The 13,750-nt window shown below is 38.8% G+C and overlaps 1 protein-coding gene across 4 annotated transcripts in view; it reads right to left on the reverse strand.

Moving 5' to 3' along the window:
- The window catches only part of SERBP1 (SERPINE1 mRNA binding protein 1), a 20,420-nt gene that overhangs the window by 4,589 nt on the left and 2,081 nt on the right, over positions 1-13,750 (reverse strand). The window contains exons 2-7 of one of the 4 annotated variants that reach the window (XM_011936876.1): positions 11,140-11,290; positions 10,146-10,286; positions 9,955-10,026; positions 9,274-9,351; positions 4,939-5,116; positions 139-312 (exon numbers count right to left, since the gene is read on the reverse strand). In XM_011936876.1, the coding sequence (XP_011792266.1) occupies positions 139-312; positions 4,939-5,116; positions 9,274-9,351; positions 9,955-10,026; positions 10,146-10,286; positions 11,140-11,290 (794 nt within the window). Of the gene's footprint in view, positions 1-138; positions 313-4,938; positions 5,117-9,273; positions 9,397-9,954; positions 10,045-10,145; positions 10,287-11,139; positions 11,291-13,750 lie in introns of all 4 variants that reach the window. The other 3 variants (XM_011936874.1, XM_011936875.1, XM_011936873.1) reach the window with 3 other exon arrangements.

Genomic DNA, 13,750 nt, shown 5'->3' on the forward strand with positions numbered 1-13,750 from the left:
AGCCACCACGCCCGGCCAACACGTGGTTTCTTAAAGACACTGCTACTACTTCTACTTCTTATGTTCCCAAAAGGACCCAGCCAGTGACTTCTAAGAGGTCCTTAAATTACGTAAAAGGAAAACAAAGTCTTAAACTACCTTGTCGGTCCTGCTGCCACGGTTTGGGCGCCCACCACGCCCACGTCCACCTCGTCCTCCCCTGCCACCACGTCCTGGGCGGCCAAGGTCTCCAAAATTGATCTCCAGCTGAGACGTTATATCATTTGCTGGCTTCCGGAAATGATGGTCCATAACCGAATCTTCAGCATGAGCCTAAAAATATAAGTGAAGATGACTGGGTTATCAGTAGAAAAGTAACGTCGCAAAATTTATAAATAATGAGCTTTCTTCTAAAAAGACCAAAAATCCAAACTGTACTTTCTGTGAACAAATGTCTCAATGCCTCCACAGGTAACAAGCTAGGGCTCAGATATAATGATCTTGGAGGAATAATTTCCTTCACTTTTCTCTATCTCAAAATTGCAGGTAGTATCAGCAGTCCTCAACTAAAGACATATATGCTATCACAATCAACCCAAATGGCTGAAGCCCATCCCAGACCTACTGAATCATAATCTTTAGCAGTGAAATCTGGACAAGTACATTTTAAATATGTCCTTCAGATCAGGACTCCAATGTGAATCCTTGATGAAGACCTCTGGAGAGATGACATATAAGGCTACTACTATCATTGAAGTTAAAAAGAACATGCAAGTTAAAAAGAAAACCTCTGTTCTACACTCTTTCAACTATAACTAGGGTAACGACCTATTCCATACAAACTTTTCAGAAGCATCTTCTGTTAATATACAACCATTATGTTTTTCTACACAAATATAGAGAGCTACAAATTCAAGTGAAACACTACACACTTTACATAAGAGGGGAATCTTGTAAAGCTATGCACAAATAAATCCACAGCTTAAATGTGTCACAGGAACCTTTTTTTTTGAGACCAGGTCTCACTGTCACCAGGCTGGAGTGCAGTGGCGCGATCTGGGTTCATTGCAACCTCCACCTCCCAGGCTCAAGCGATCCTCCCACCTCAGCCTCCCAAGTAGCTGGGACTACAGGCACATGCCACGATGTCTGGCTAATTTTTTTGTATTTTTTTATGGACAGGTTTTCGCAGTGTTGCTCAGGCTGGTCTCAAACGCCTGGGCTCAAGCGATCCGCTGGTGTTGGCCTTCCAAAGTGCTGGGACTACAGGCATGAGCCACCATGCCCAGCTAGAAACTTCTTAAAAATGAAGTCATGTTTGTGAAATCCAGATCCTTTCTATTTGTGTCTAAGATACATGACCCAGTCTGGGAGAAAAAAGCAAAAAGCCAGACAATTCTACACTGCTACATGCCTGATGTCTTCTTCCATGCTTGGGATGGGTTTTAATCTTCTAGTTGAAAACTGTCCCTACGGGACTTTAAAGTACAGCTTTCTTTTCCTAAATACGTGTAAGAAATCCTCTTTTCTAAAGGGATAAAGAACATTTTCTTCTTTCATTAGAACTTGTACTATTACAATTCCATTAGATTCAACTTAAAATATTACAACTGTTAATAACTAGCCTTTAAAATACAAATAAATTTTTGTGTTTTCACCCATGTTTCATCCCTTACATCAACTCATATTAGTATTAAACATCAATCCTCTGTACCACACCAACACACTGTAAGGCAATAGAAGGCTCTAATACGAATTTTAAAGGAGCCTAGAAACATAAAAACAAATTCACAAAAACACCAGCAAATTAAGATGAATTATATATACTAACTGTGTGATTTTTAAATGTTTGCTCTTTCAAACCAATGCTTTCAATTAATTGCAAACCACCTATCAAAAATATTCAGAAAAAAATGAAACCAACCAACCATCTAACAATAAAAAGTAAGACCAAGGGTGGTGGCTGACACTTGTAATCCCACACTCTGGAAGGCATAGGCAGGAGGGCTGGGCTGCTAGAGTCCAGGAGCTGGCACAGGCATGTAGTTCCAGCTACTCAGGAGGCTGAGCTAGAAGGATCGCTTGAGCACATGGAGGTTGAGGCTGCAATAAGCTGTGACCACGCTACTGCATTCCAGCCTATACGATAGACTAAGACCTTGTCTCAAAATAAAGTATATGGGGGAGTGCTCACTTTGGCAGCATATATACTAAAAGTGGAATGATACAAAGATTATTAGCATGATCCCCACAAGGATGACAAGCAAAACTGTAAATTGTTCTATTTTTTAAAAACTAAAACATAGAAACAATAAAAAATAAAGTATTTGGGAAAATGTGTTTAGGCTATATGCAGATACCATGCCATTTTATATAATGGACTTGAGCATCTGAAAATTTTAGTATCTCTGGGTCCTGGAACCAATCCCCTGGAGATACTAAGAAATTGTACTGGGATAAATTTGGGGCAGGGGGTTGGGGGGAATCTTTTCTTTTGAGACAGTCTTGCTCTGTCAACTAGACTGGAATGCAGTGATGCGATCTTGGCTCACTGCAACCTCTGCCTCCTGGGCTCAAGTGATCCTCTCCTGCCTCAGCCTCCTAGGTAGCTGAGACCACAGGTGCATGCAACCACATCCAGATAATTTTTATAGTTTTTGTAGAAACAGGGTGTTGCCATGCTGCCCAGGCTGGTCTCAAACTTTCAACTCAACAATCTGCTCGCCTCAGCCTCCCAAAGTGCTGGGATTACAGGTGTAAGCCACTGTGCCCAGCCTCCTTCTTTCTAGAGCGCTCAGAGAATGACCAGTAGAAAACAGAAACTCTGAGCTCTGTCAATAACACGGTAACACAGTTCTCCATTTGTGAACAGTTTCTTCCTTCCTCTTAACTACCTCACATTTGTCATGAGAATGAAGATATGTACAAGTTAAACAGCTTTTTAAAAAAAATTTTTTGAGAAAGAGTCTTGCTCTGTTGCCCAGGCTGGAGTGCAGTGGTGTGATCTCAGCTCACTGCAACCTCTGCCTCCTGTGTTCAAGTGATTCTCCTGCCTCAGCCTCCTGAGTAGCTGGGATTACAGATATGCGCCACCAGACCCGGCTAATTTTGTATCTTTAGTAGAGATGGGGTTTCTCCATGTTGGTCAGACTGGTCTTGAAATCCCGACCTCAGGTGATCCACCCATCTCAGTCTCCCAAAGTGCTGGGATTACAGGTGTGAGCCACCGTGCCTGGCAAAAACCAAGTGTTCTAATGCAGTTTTTTCTCTACAGGACTTAAAAAAAGATAATATCCTCATTTACTATTCATATGGAGTAAATGTTAAAAATCATCTCTAAACCTAAAAAAAACTTTAAATCTTTTTAACCTCCATTTTATTTTACAATGTTTCCCAGTTTGTCTTATAGCCGTTTTGCAGTTTAAAAAATTAAGGGTATCGGCTGGGCATGGTGGCACTCGCCTGTAATCCCAGCACTTGGGAGGCTGAGGCAGGTGGATCCCTTGAGGCCAGGAGTTCGAAATCAGCCTGGCCAGCATGGTGAAACTTCATCTCTACTAAAAATACAAACATTACCCGGGCGTGGTGGCAAATGTCCATAATCCCAGCTACTGGGGAGGTTGAGACACAAGAATTGTTTGAATTCGTGAGGCAGAAGGTTGTGGTGAGCAGAGATGGTACCACTGCATTCCAGCCTGGGCGAAAGAGTCAGACTGTGTCTCAAAAAAAATAAAAACAAGTAATACCTTATTAAATGGGTTTGCCCTCACAATATTTTAATTTAACTTTACCTTAGGATGATAAAACTTGCAGTCTGGATTTCTGACACAGCCCAATTTATGATATGAATAAATCAAACACAAATGTCAAAAGGTTAAAGGAAGCTGATAGAGAAAAAAAATTTAGGAAAAGAAATAATATAGTTTGGCTTTAAAAACTCATACAAGCCCTAACAGGGAGCGGCACTGAAACATTCCTCTAAGAACACACCTCAAAGCTTAAACGGAAGCTACCAAATTCAAAAGCCATCAATGTGACTTTCTCCAATACAGCTGACCCTTGAACAACTTGGGTTTGAACATTCTGCCTCTGTCAGCCTTAAGACAAGCAAGCCCAACCCCTCTTCTTCCTATCCAAAATAAAGACCTTTGTGATGATCCAGTTCCACTTAATGAACAGTAAATATATTTTCTCAACATTTTAACTTACTTTACTGTAAAATTACAGTATATAATATGCAACATACAAAATGCGTTAACTGGTTATCAATAAGACTTTCAGTCAACAGGTTATTAGTAGTTAAGTTTTGGCACCCAAAGGTTACATGTGCACTGATCTGCAGGGTCAGTGCCCCTAGCACCCTCATGTTGTTCAACAAGTCAACTGTATTTTCACTAGTTTCCATGTTTCTTAAGTAAAACCCACATATTCTTTGGTTTTTAAAGCCATCATTCCTTAGACAAGATGCATATTACCACTTACTGAGTGTCCTGGCCATTACATATGGTATAGGCAGCCAGTTTCAAAAGTTGAATTCCAAATGAAGTCACTTACATTTTAGGTTAAACCATATGAAAACGTCAAGATTTCAACCTAACATCATAATACCAAAGTCCTTTAATGATCCCCAGTTTGGCAAGATTTCAAAAATACAACCACAACTTTAAAAAGAACTATCATGTTTCTGAACACTAATAATTACATGATACACCACTAACAGCTTTTTAGGAAAAAGCATCTCTACCACATAAAACATAATTATGAATTGATCGAAGGACTTTCTTAGAATATGTGATAATACAGTTTATTTTCCTTATAAAGCAAATTATCTGCACCAAATGATCCTGTGTAAAGCTTTTTTTATAGACAAATCACCCATGTGAAATTTTAAAACAAAAATTATAAATACAATTCAAGTCACATCTGAACATTTTCAAACACGACAAAACTTAATTTTACCTCTTCACTCTTTGATTTATGAAGAACAAATCCCTTCTTCCACTGCCCATCAGCACCTTCATTTGGTTTTCGGATATTAAATTCTACTTTTGCCCGGTCCTTATTTTGAATAGCCTTCCACTCATCCAAAGTCATCTCTTTTGGACCCTCCTCTTTTACCTCTTCAACTTCATTCTCCCTGTGAAAAGGTTTTCAAGTTTTATACCTGGTGGAGAGCTGATATAATTTACATAAAAGTATTTCAAATTTATGATTTTAATTAAGAAAGTTAACCTTGTAATCTTTTAGAGAAAGATTATCCAAGGATGAGGGTATCCTAGTTTCCTGTGTAACTAAGCAACTTGGTTGAGACCAGGAATTCAGTGTTTGCTAACTATAGACAAATAAGGGATATAGAATTCATCCTCATGAACTCTTAAATGATCATTTATCAGTAATACAACCTAGAACAGGCTTTACTAATACTAAAATATACATTTCTTAAAAACAGTTAACGGCCAGGCACGGTGGCTCATGCCTATAATCCCAGCACTTTGGGAGGCCGAGGCGGGCAGATCACAAGATCAGGAGATCAAGACCATCCTGGCTAACACAGTGAAACCCCGTCTCTACCAAAAATACAAAAAATTAGCCAGGCGTGGTGGCGGGCCCCTATAGTCCCAGCTACTCCAGAGGCTGAGGCAGGAGAATGGCGTGAACCCGGGAGGCGGAGCTTGCAGCGAGCCAAGATCACGCCACTGCACTCCATCCTGGGCCACGAGCAAGACTCCGTCTCAAAAAATAAAAAACCAAACAGTACCTTGTTTAAAAACTACCCTCTTAGGTAAAATCCTCAGCCTATCTTCTTCTAAACCACATTTTTAATTTCCATAATTCCCAAAATACGTAATTCTTAATAACACACAAGAAGGTAATCCTCTTGACAGAAGGATGTCTGTCAGCAACCAGGGTTCAAATTTTGGAATATAAAAAAACTGTTCCTCTATGCTTTATTTCAGCAACTAACACAGCAAATAAAAACAATAGCCATGTTTCTACAAATCCTAAAATCCTTATACTCCAATTTTCAAACCAACCTGTATATGGAAAGGAGGCCAAGGATTCACTGCTAATAGAACTATCCACAAACACACACTGGTTTCATTATTTAATACTAAACCATTTATTTCCAAATATAATTCTCCAGTCATAACTATTGAATATGATCCTTTCCTCTTTTTACAGAAACAAAGCACTGGCCTAGGGATCCATTATTTTAGTATAATCTCAATTTGCAATTGTCATCAAACAAGTCATTTGCTATTTGGGGAGCCCTTCTTTCCAAAGATAGCAGATGATTCAGTTAGCTTTAGAGCTCAAATATCTCCCTGGATGCTGCCCTTTACTGTTTGACAAATCCTATCTTAAAACTTCCTCCAGTTATATCTATGCTGCAAAAAACAAAAAACAACTTTCTAGAGCAAGTTCACACTGAATTGGGTACTGAGTCCACCCAGTCATTTTACAGATGAGAAATCCAAGAATATAAAAAAAGTCCTGGTTACCCATGTTATGACACAGCCAGGAATATAGCTTAGCATACCTTTTATCGTATCATGGAGGCATGACACCCACCTTTCAGGAATTACTGTAAGGATTAAATAAAAACCAAACAGAAGCTCTGGAAGCTATATATAAGCTAGTTAATCAAAGTCAGCCAATGTTGTGTTTCTTAAATTTATACTTCCATATGCTATGCCCAGATTCTTCCCTACTCTGGAGTAAGATTAGAGACAGTTCTAATGTGATGGATAATTATTTTCTTTAAACCAAACACCTTCAATTTCATTCCTGGGTACTGAGCTAAGGATTTGCTACCGATACCCTGTCAACACATTAGTACCTTTTGGTAAACAGTTACAATATTTGCAGATCACTCTGAGTGATTCAACATGGGTTCTTAACAGTGACTAAACAGTTGTGGTTGGATGCGGTGGCTCACACCTGTAATCCCAGCATTTTGGGAGGCCAAGGCGGGAGGATCACTTGAGGCCAGGAGTTCAAGACCAGCCTGGCCAACATGGTGTAACCGTGTCTCTACCGAAAATACAAAAATTAGGCGAGCACGAGCATGCTGGAGCATACCTATTGTCCCCAGGTACTCGGCAGACTGAGGCAGGGGAATCGCCTGAACCTCAGGATGACCAAAATCGCGCCACTGCACTCTAGCATGGGAGACAGGAGACCGTGTCTCAAAGAAATAAACAAACAAAAAAGTTATGTTGACCACTATGAGAAACTTAACGTTGCATAGGGTTCATTTGTTAAGGCACCAATCACAATTTCATTGTTTATCAGGCAAAAGTATGATTCCATTATAGTTTCGCAAAAATTTTTACTACCAAGTTCAAAACATCACCCAATACTTGGTACTTTTATCTACTCCCTCCAATAGTATATCATTTTTCCTTATCCCAACAAATCCATGGAATATGATACTCCCATCATTAACAGTGTTTCACCATAAGAGCAATTCTTCCTGAAGAAAAGCAAAAATTTAAGGCCAGGCGCACTGACTCACACCTGTAATCCCAGCACTTTGGGAGGCTGAGGTGTGCAGATCACCTGAAGTTGGGAGTTGGAGATCAGCCTGACCAATATGGAGAAATCCCATCTCTACTAAAAATACAAAATTAGCCGGGCATGGTGGCACATGCCTGTAATCCCAGCTACTCAGGAGCTGAGGCAGAAGAATCACTCGAATCCAGGAGGCAGAGGTTGCAGTGAGCCGAGATCGCGCCATTGCACTCCAGCCTGGGCAATGAGTGAAACTCCGTCTCAAAAAAAACACACAAAAAAGGGCAAGTTTAGAAAGCATCTGCCCCTCCCAACCCCAAACTAACTTGAATATGCTTCTGGTTAGGAATCACTGTCCTAAATAACCTGTAATCCAAGACTTTAAACCACAATACTATAACAAATAACTGACAAAATAAACATAATTTTAGGCCAGGCGCCGTGGTGCACACCCATAATCCCAGCACTTTGGTCAGGAATTTGAGACCAGCCTGGCCAACATGGTGAAATCGTCTCTACTAGAAATACAAAAAATTAGCCAGGTGTGGTGATGCACGCCTGTAATCCCAGTTACTCGGAAGACTGAGGCAGAAGCATCGCTTGAACCCAGGAGGCGGAGGTTGCAGTGAACCGAGATAACGCCACTGCACTTCAGCCTGGGTGACAGAGCGAGACTGTCTCGAAAAAGCAAAAAAAAAAAAAAACCACATAATTTTAAAAGCTAGTGAAGGGCCAGATGTGGTGGCTCACTCCTGTAATCCCAGCACTTTGGGAGGCCAAGGAGGGCAGATCACCTTAGGTCAGGAGTTCAAGACCAGCCTGTCCAGTTGGCCAAGACAGTGAAACCCCTCTCTACTAAAAAATATAAAATATTAGCCAGGCATTAAAGAAAAAAAAAAGAAAAGTTAGTGAAGGGCTGGGCAAGGTGGCTCACACCTGTAATCCCAGCACTATGGCAGGCCAAGGTGGGTGGCTTGCCTGAGCTCAGGAGTTGAAGACCAGCCTGGGCAAAATGGTGAAACTCTGCTCTACTAAAAATACAAAAATTAGCTAGGCCTGGTGCCAGGCACCTGTAGTCCCAGCTACTCAGGTGGCTGAGGTGGAAGGATTGTTTGAGCCCGGGGGGGCAGAGGGTGCAGTGAGCCAAGATCACTCCACTACATTCCAGCCTGGGCAACAGAATGAGACTTTGTCTCAAAAAAAGGAAAAAATGTTCGTGAATACCATACTCTGATCTTTGCTCTCTTCACACATTTAAAAACAGGCCAGTAATGCTCTGTTCCAAATTTTACACTGGAAGTAACTTCAAGACAGAACTAATCTTAAAATGGCCACATTTTCTACTTTTAACTATCTCAAAGTAAAATTTGTACGGCTGTATGACAATCAAATGACTAATCAAACAGAAATAACCACATTAAAATATTCTATTTTTCAAAGCATTAGAGTCAAATATATACACATAAAGCACTCTTTTAAGGGCTGGCTGCAGTGGCTCATGCCTGTAATCCCAGCACTTTGGAAGGCCAAGGCAAGAGGAATGCTTGAGCCCAGGAATTCCAGACCTGCCTAGGCAATATAGTGAGACCCTGTCTCTTATCAAAAGAAGAAGAAAAAGCATTCTTTTAAATACTCTTTGAGGAATAAGGGTACAATACGTCTCCCTTGTCAAAAACAAAAAGCCATCAAGCAACAGCATTAAATCTATGGGTTATCTCATTCGTCAAAATCCAGTGCTTTCAATTCTGGGTCATTACTATCACACACAAAACCACTTACTTATTTTCAGTGTCTGCCACTGGATGATGTTCTTCACCTTCAGGTGTTTCCTCAGTCACATTTGATTGATCCAAGTCACTGTAATTATAAGATATTTGTTTCTGAATGTATTTGGGGGACTCTCTAAGGAAAGAAAGAAAAAGAAAGGCATCTAGGTCCATTTACATGTAGCTGAAGAGTTCTTCATACAAAAATACCATAAGCCCTCACTTTCTCTAACTCCCTTCCTATTAAATACACTCCCCAGAAGACCTTGAAAAGGAAATAATATAAACTATTTAGTTCATATACTTCATACTTAAAAAGTAACAGAACGAGGCAGTTAATTATAAAACAAAGCTTTACTAGCTTAACAAATTTTGTAATGACAACAAAGTCAAAAGCTAGAATAGGAACTATTAAGGACACTAAGATAATCAGAATACCCAAATAACCTTATTGTGGGGTTTCAGGAAAAGCTACAAATACATATGGGGAAAAAAATGAGTAACAAATATGTTGAAGTATAGAAAAACCAGTCATTCAATACACTACAACCCAAATTCATCCCATAGGACATTATCTTATAGTAACTCTCAGAGGAGAGCATTCATTCTTATCTCAGAGACAAGTGAAATTTGACAGAGGTATGGATTAACCTCTAGTTAGGTACAGAATTTTTTAAAAAATCAGAATACCAACGTTAATTCGTCTTTGACAGTTCCCCAGTTGTGAGATCCGCTACCTCCACGTTTGTCCTCGTGCTTCAGGCCACTGTAATGTGAAAAAGAACTAACAAAACTGAGTTAACATAATACTCTTTAGTTCTAGAAATTCAAAGTTTGTTTATTAGATTAAAATATTAAAATAAACTAAAAACCAGTAAGACTTACGATCTATCACTTCCACTATGCCTATCAAATTCACGTTTGCCACGAGAATCAAATCCATCTCCTCGGCCCATTCCACGTCCACGGCCCCCTCGACCTCTTCCAAGACCACCACGACCTCGAATAGGTCGGTCAATAATCGGTCTATAATATAAACAAACAAATTATACTTCCATGGTTTCCAGAATGAGGAAAATCCATCCAAAAAACCAAAAATACAGAACATGTTTACCAGCTCAAAAACCAATAAATACACATGCTTCAGAAAATTCAAAATAGTCTATTTCTAAACATAAAGGAAACCAGAATAAGAAAGCCTCCCAGAACAAGAAAACTATTTTAGTACTCTAAAACATTACTACCAATGCATATACTTTTCCACTGCTATTCACTGCACATATAATCCAGTCCATCACTATTTACCAATACACTGAAAAATTAAACACATTTAATAAACAACAGTATTTTCCTTCTAACTCTGTATCTGGAGACAGCAAGAAAAAGAAATTGGTTATTAATTCAATAAAGTGCTTCCATTACAAGAGGCCTAAGTTTGAACCGTCACCCAAAGGTCTAAAGCATAACAACACACACATACAGATGTTTCTGTCAAAAACTAATAGAAACAATTAGCCAGACTGCTACCTGGCAATTATTCCCAATTTACAGCTTAACATTAAGCGGTGACTCTATAAAGTAACAAAATATGAAGACTTTTTTGGTTCACACCTGTAATCCCAATATTGCAGGAGGATAGCTTAAGCAGAGGAGCTCAAGACCCACCCATGCAATATATATAGTGAGACCTCAGCTCTACAAAAAAATTAGCTGAGTGTGGTGGTGTGATCTTGTAGTCCCAGCTACTCAGGAGGACTGAGATGAGAGGACTGCTTGAGCCCAGGAAGCAGAGGCTGTAGTGAGCTACGCTTGCATCACTGCACTCCAAGCCTAGGTGTTACACCAAGATCCTGGCTCAAAAACAGAAAAAACAACTTACCGATCAACTGAAAATTCGCCTCCTTCACCCTTTTCTTCAACTGGCTTTTCGAATCTTCGTTCACGAGGTGGTCGCCTTTCTGGTCTTCTATCAATTATTTTCCCTTCACCCTGAAGTTGTTGATCAGGTCTTCTTCCAACTCGTCTTATTCCTAAAAGGATAGATAATCTGCATAAGCAAACTATTTTTACAATACAAAAGGTTTAGGCCTGGACTGTCAAAAGCTGCTTCTCTTCCAATCCACTACCATTTCCTGTTGGAAAAAAGCAAACACTGGGCAACTCTAATGTGTAACAAAGTACCTTAGGGAAACTGCCATTTAAAGACAATAAACCTTCCAATCCATACCACAGACCAAATACATAAATAAAATAAAGACAATAAACTTGTTTTAAACTTCTATTTAGTTTGCCAAGTTATTCTCTCCCTCATAAGCATTTTTTATAACTTACTTGGAAATCATTTGAGCCAACCATTATTCCTGTCGCTTTCCAAGGTATCAGTCTCTTAATAAAAAGTTTTAAATTTAAAAAATGTTAAGCAAGTGATACATTTTGGCTTTTAAAATGCCAAAGAAAATACCAACAGCCATTCATAACCAAGCAAATCAACACACTCACTAGATATGGCTCCTCACAAAAGTGAGGGCCACACTATGTTATCCCATCTAATCTGGAAAAAAAAAGCAATTAAGACTCATAATTCTATGGAATTACAAATCTGAAAGGAAAATATGGCATTTAGGATTATTAGAGAACATCACCTCAGTTTAAAACAGCCATTTAACCAGAAAGTGTCATCTTTTAGTCTTCTTAACTGCAGGCACACAAAAAGGGCCACCTTCCCCTATTAAATAGTTTAAAAATTTATAACATCTAAGTGTATATATGTTTGTACACACTCCTACATCTCTAAGTTCTTCCAAGTTAGGAAACAGTTACTTATTATGCATGGAGACAGTCCTCTAAAAAATTTGCCCTAACAACTATCTTTATTATCAAATAATCTTTAAAAACCAAATAGACACACATAAGACCCCTTTTAAGCAATATGTAAGAAATAAGAAACTTGTGACACTAAGTGATAGCCGAAGCATTTACTAATTTCCCCCTTTACTGGTTTTCCTGTAATGTTTGAAACCCCACAAACGCAACCAATTTAAATTATTGGTGCCCTTAAGGATCAATAGATGGATGATTAAATTAATGACTTTAAGATTGTTGGTATGCCCTAATTCCCAATTTCTGACAAAGTCATACAGCAGCTGAGGAATTGGTTTTACAAGATTTTAAGCTGCTTCACTTTGGTTCTAAGAAAGTAGAACACCATCAGGACACACCCAATTGTTCAATTGCCTGTAACTGGAGCCAAACAGTAACTATCAGTCTCTTCAATAGAATTTTGAAGTTCATTCCCTACAAATATAAGATAGACTACAAATGTTAGACCTTACACCAAGGTATTTAAATAAATGTCATCAGTAATAAAGTGTACGGGGGTGGAGTTATGGAGCCAGTCCTTGCAATAATATCCAAGCCACACACACCCAAGTGAACAATAGTTGGCGTCCCCACCCAACATCAATATTAAGCTTACAGAATCTTAGAAACTTATTAAACTCACCTAATGAAAAAGATTGACATTTAAAAATGCAAGCTTCTTTTGATATACTTATGTATAACCTGCAAGCTCACTAACTGCACTAGTTTCAAGGCATCCATTCTGTTTTAGAAAATCCCTGGTCTACACTCTCAATGACATTCTGCTGTCAATTCTCAAGTTCTTCAAATGGGCAAGAGAAGCTACAAAATTAATTCATAAAACATAAACATTAAATATCTGTCTAAAGTATGTCAAGCATTATGTCACCATGTGTTGTCAAAACCACAGAACACAATCAGGTTAACCTTCCTACTATCTGGAGGGATTTTGTTTACAGATTTATTCCCAGTAAATAGGACAGTAGAATCTCAAAATGGGTATTGTCCATTCAACAGTTTTTCTGTATTTACATGCACATGCTTGTATTTTATGCAACTTAGTAAGAGTGCTCTGAAATACTGGCCTAAGGAAAATGTTGATTGCTAATATGGAATAGTTTTCCCATGGAAAGACTTACTGAATGGTGAACTTAAGTCTTAGTTCTAACTTTATGTAATCATTCCCCACATTTGTAACTTAAAATACTTTTCAGATAAGAGCTTATTTCTTAGATGGGTTTCATGATCAAAATAACTCAGGCATTTAAACATGCTTCATGTTTTGAACATTCAAAATGAGTGAACACATCTACCTGGTACACATTATTCGTCAGACTCAACTTTTTTGTGTACTTTCTTAAGCTTAAGCATAGTTTAAATAATTACACAAGTCAGCGTTACTTAACACACGAATTAAATGATTTATTTAGTTGTGTTAGATTGCCATAAAGCTTAACTGGCTGAAGACATACTTGGCCTAAGTGATGTACACGCTTTCTAATACTCCAACTGTGTTTCTCCTCAACCTATAATTTTACCACAAGAATTAATTATTTTCTTTCATTCACCACCTAGGACCGAGGTTCTTCATTCTAAGCCTCACAAAAATCCTCAAAAAAAAAAAAAAAAAA

The sequence above is a fragment of the Colobus angolensis genome, unplaced genomic scaffold, assembly GCF_000951035.1.
Source record: "Colobus angolensis palliatus isolate OR3802 unplaced genomic scaffold, Cang.pa_1.0 Scaffold158, whole genome shotgun sequence".
NCBI classification, from domain to species: domain Eukaryota; kingdom Metazoa; phylum Chordata; class Mammalia; order Primates; family Cercopithecidae; genus Colobus; species Colobus angolensis.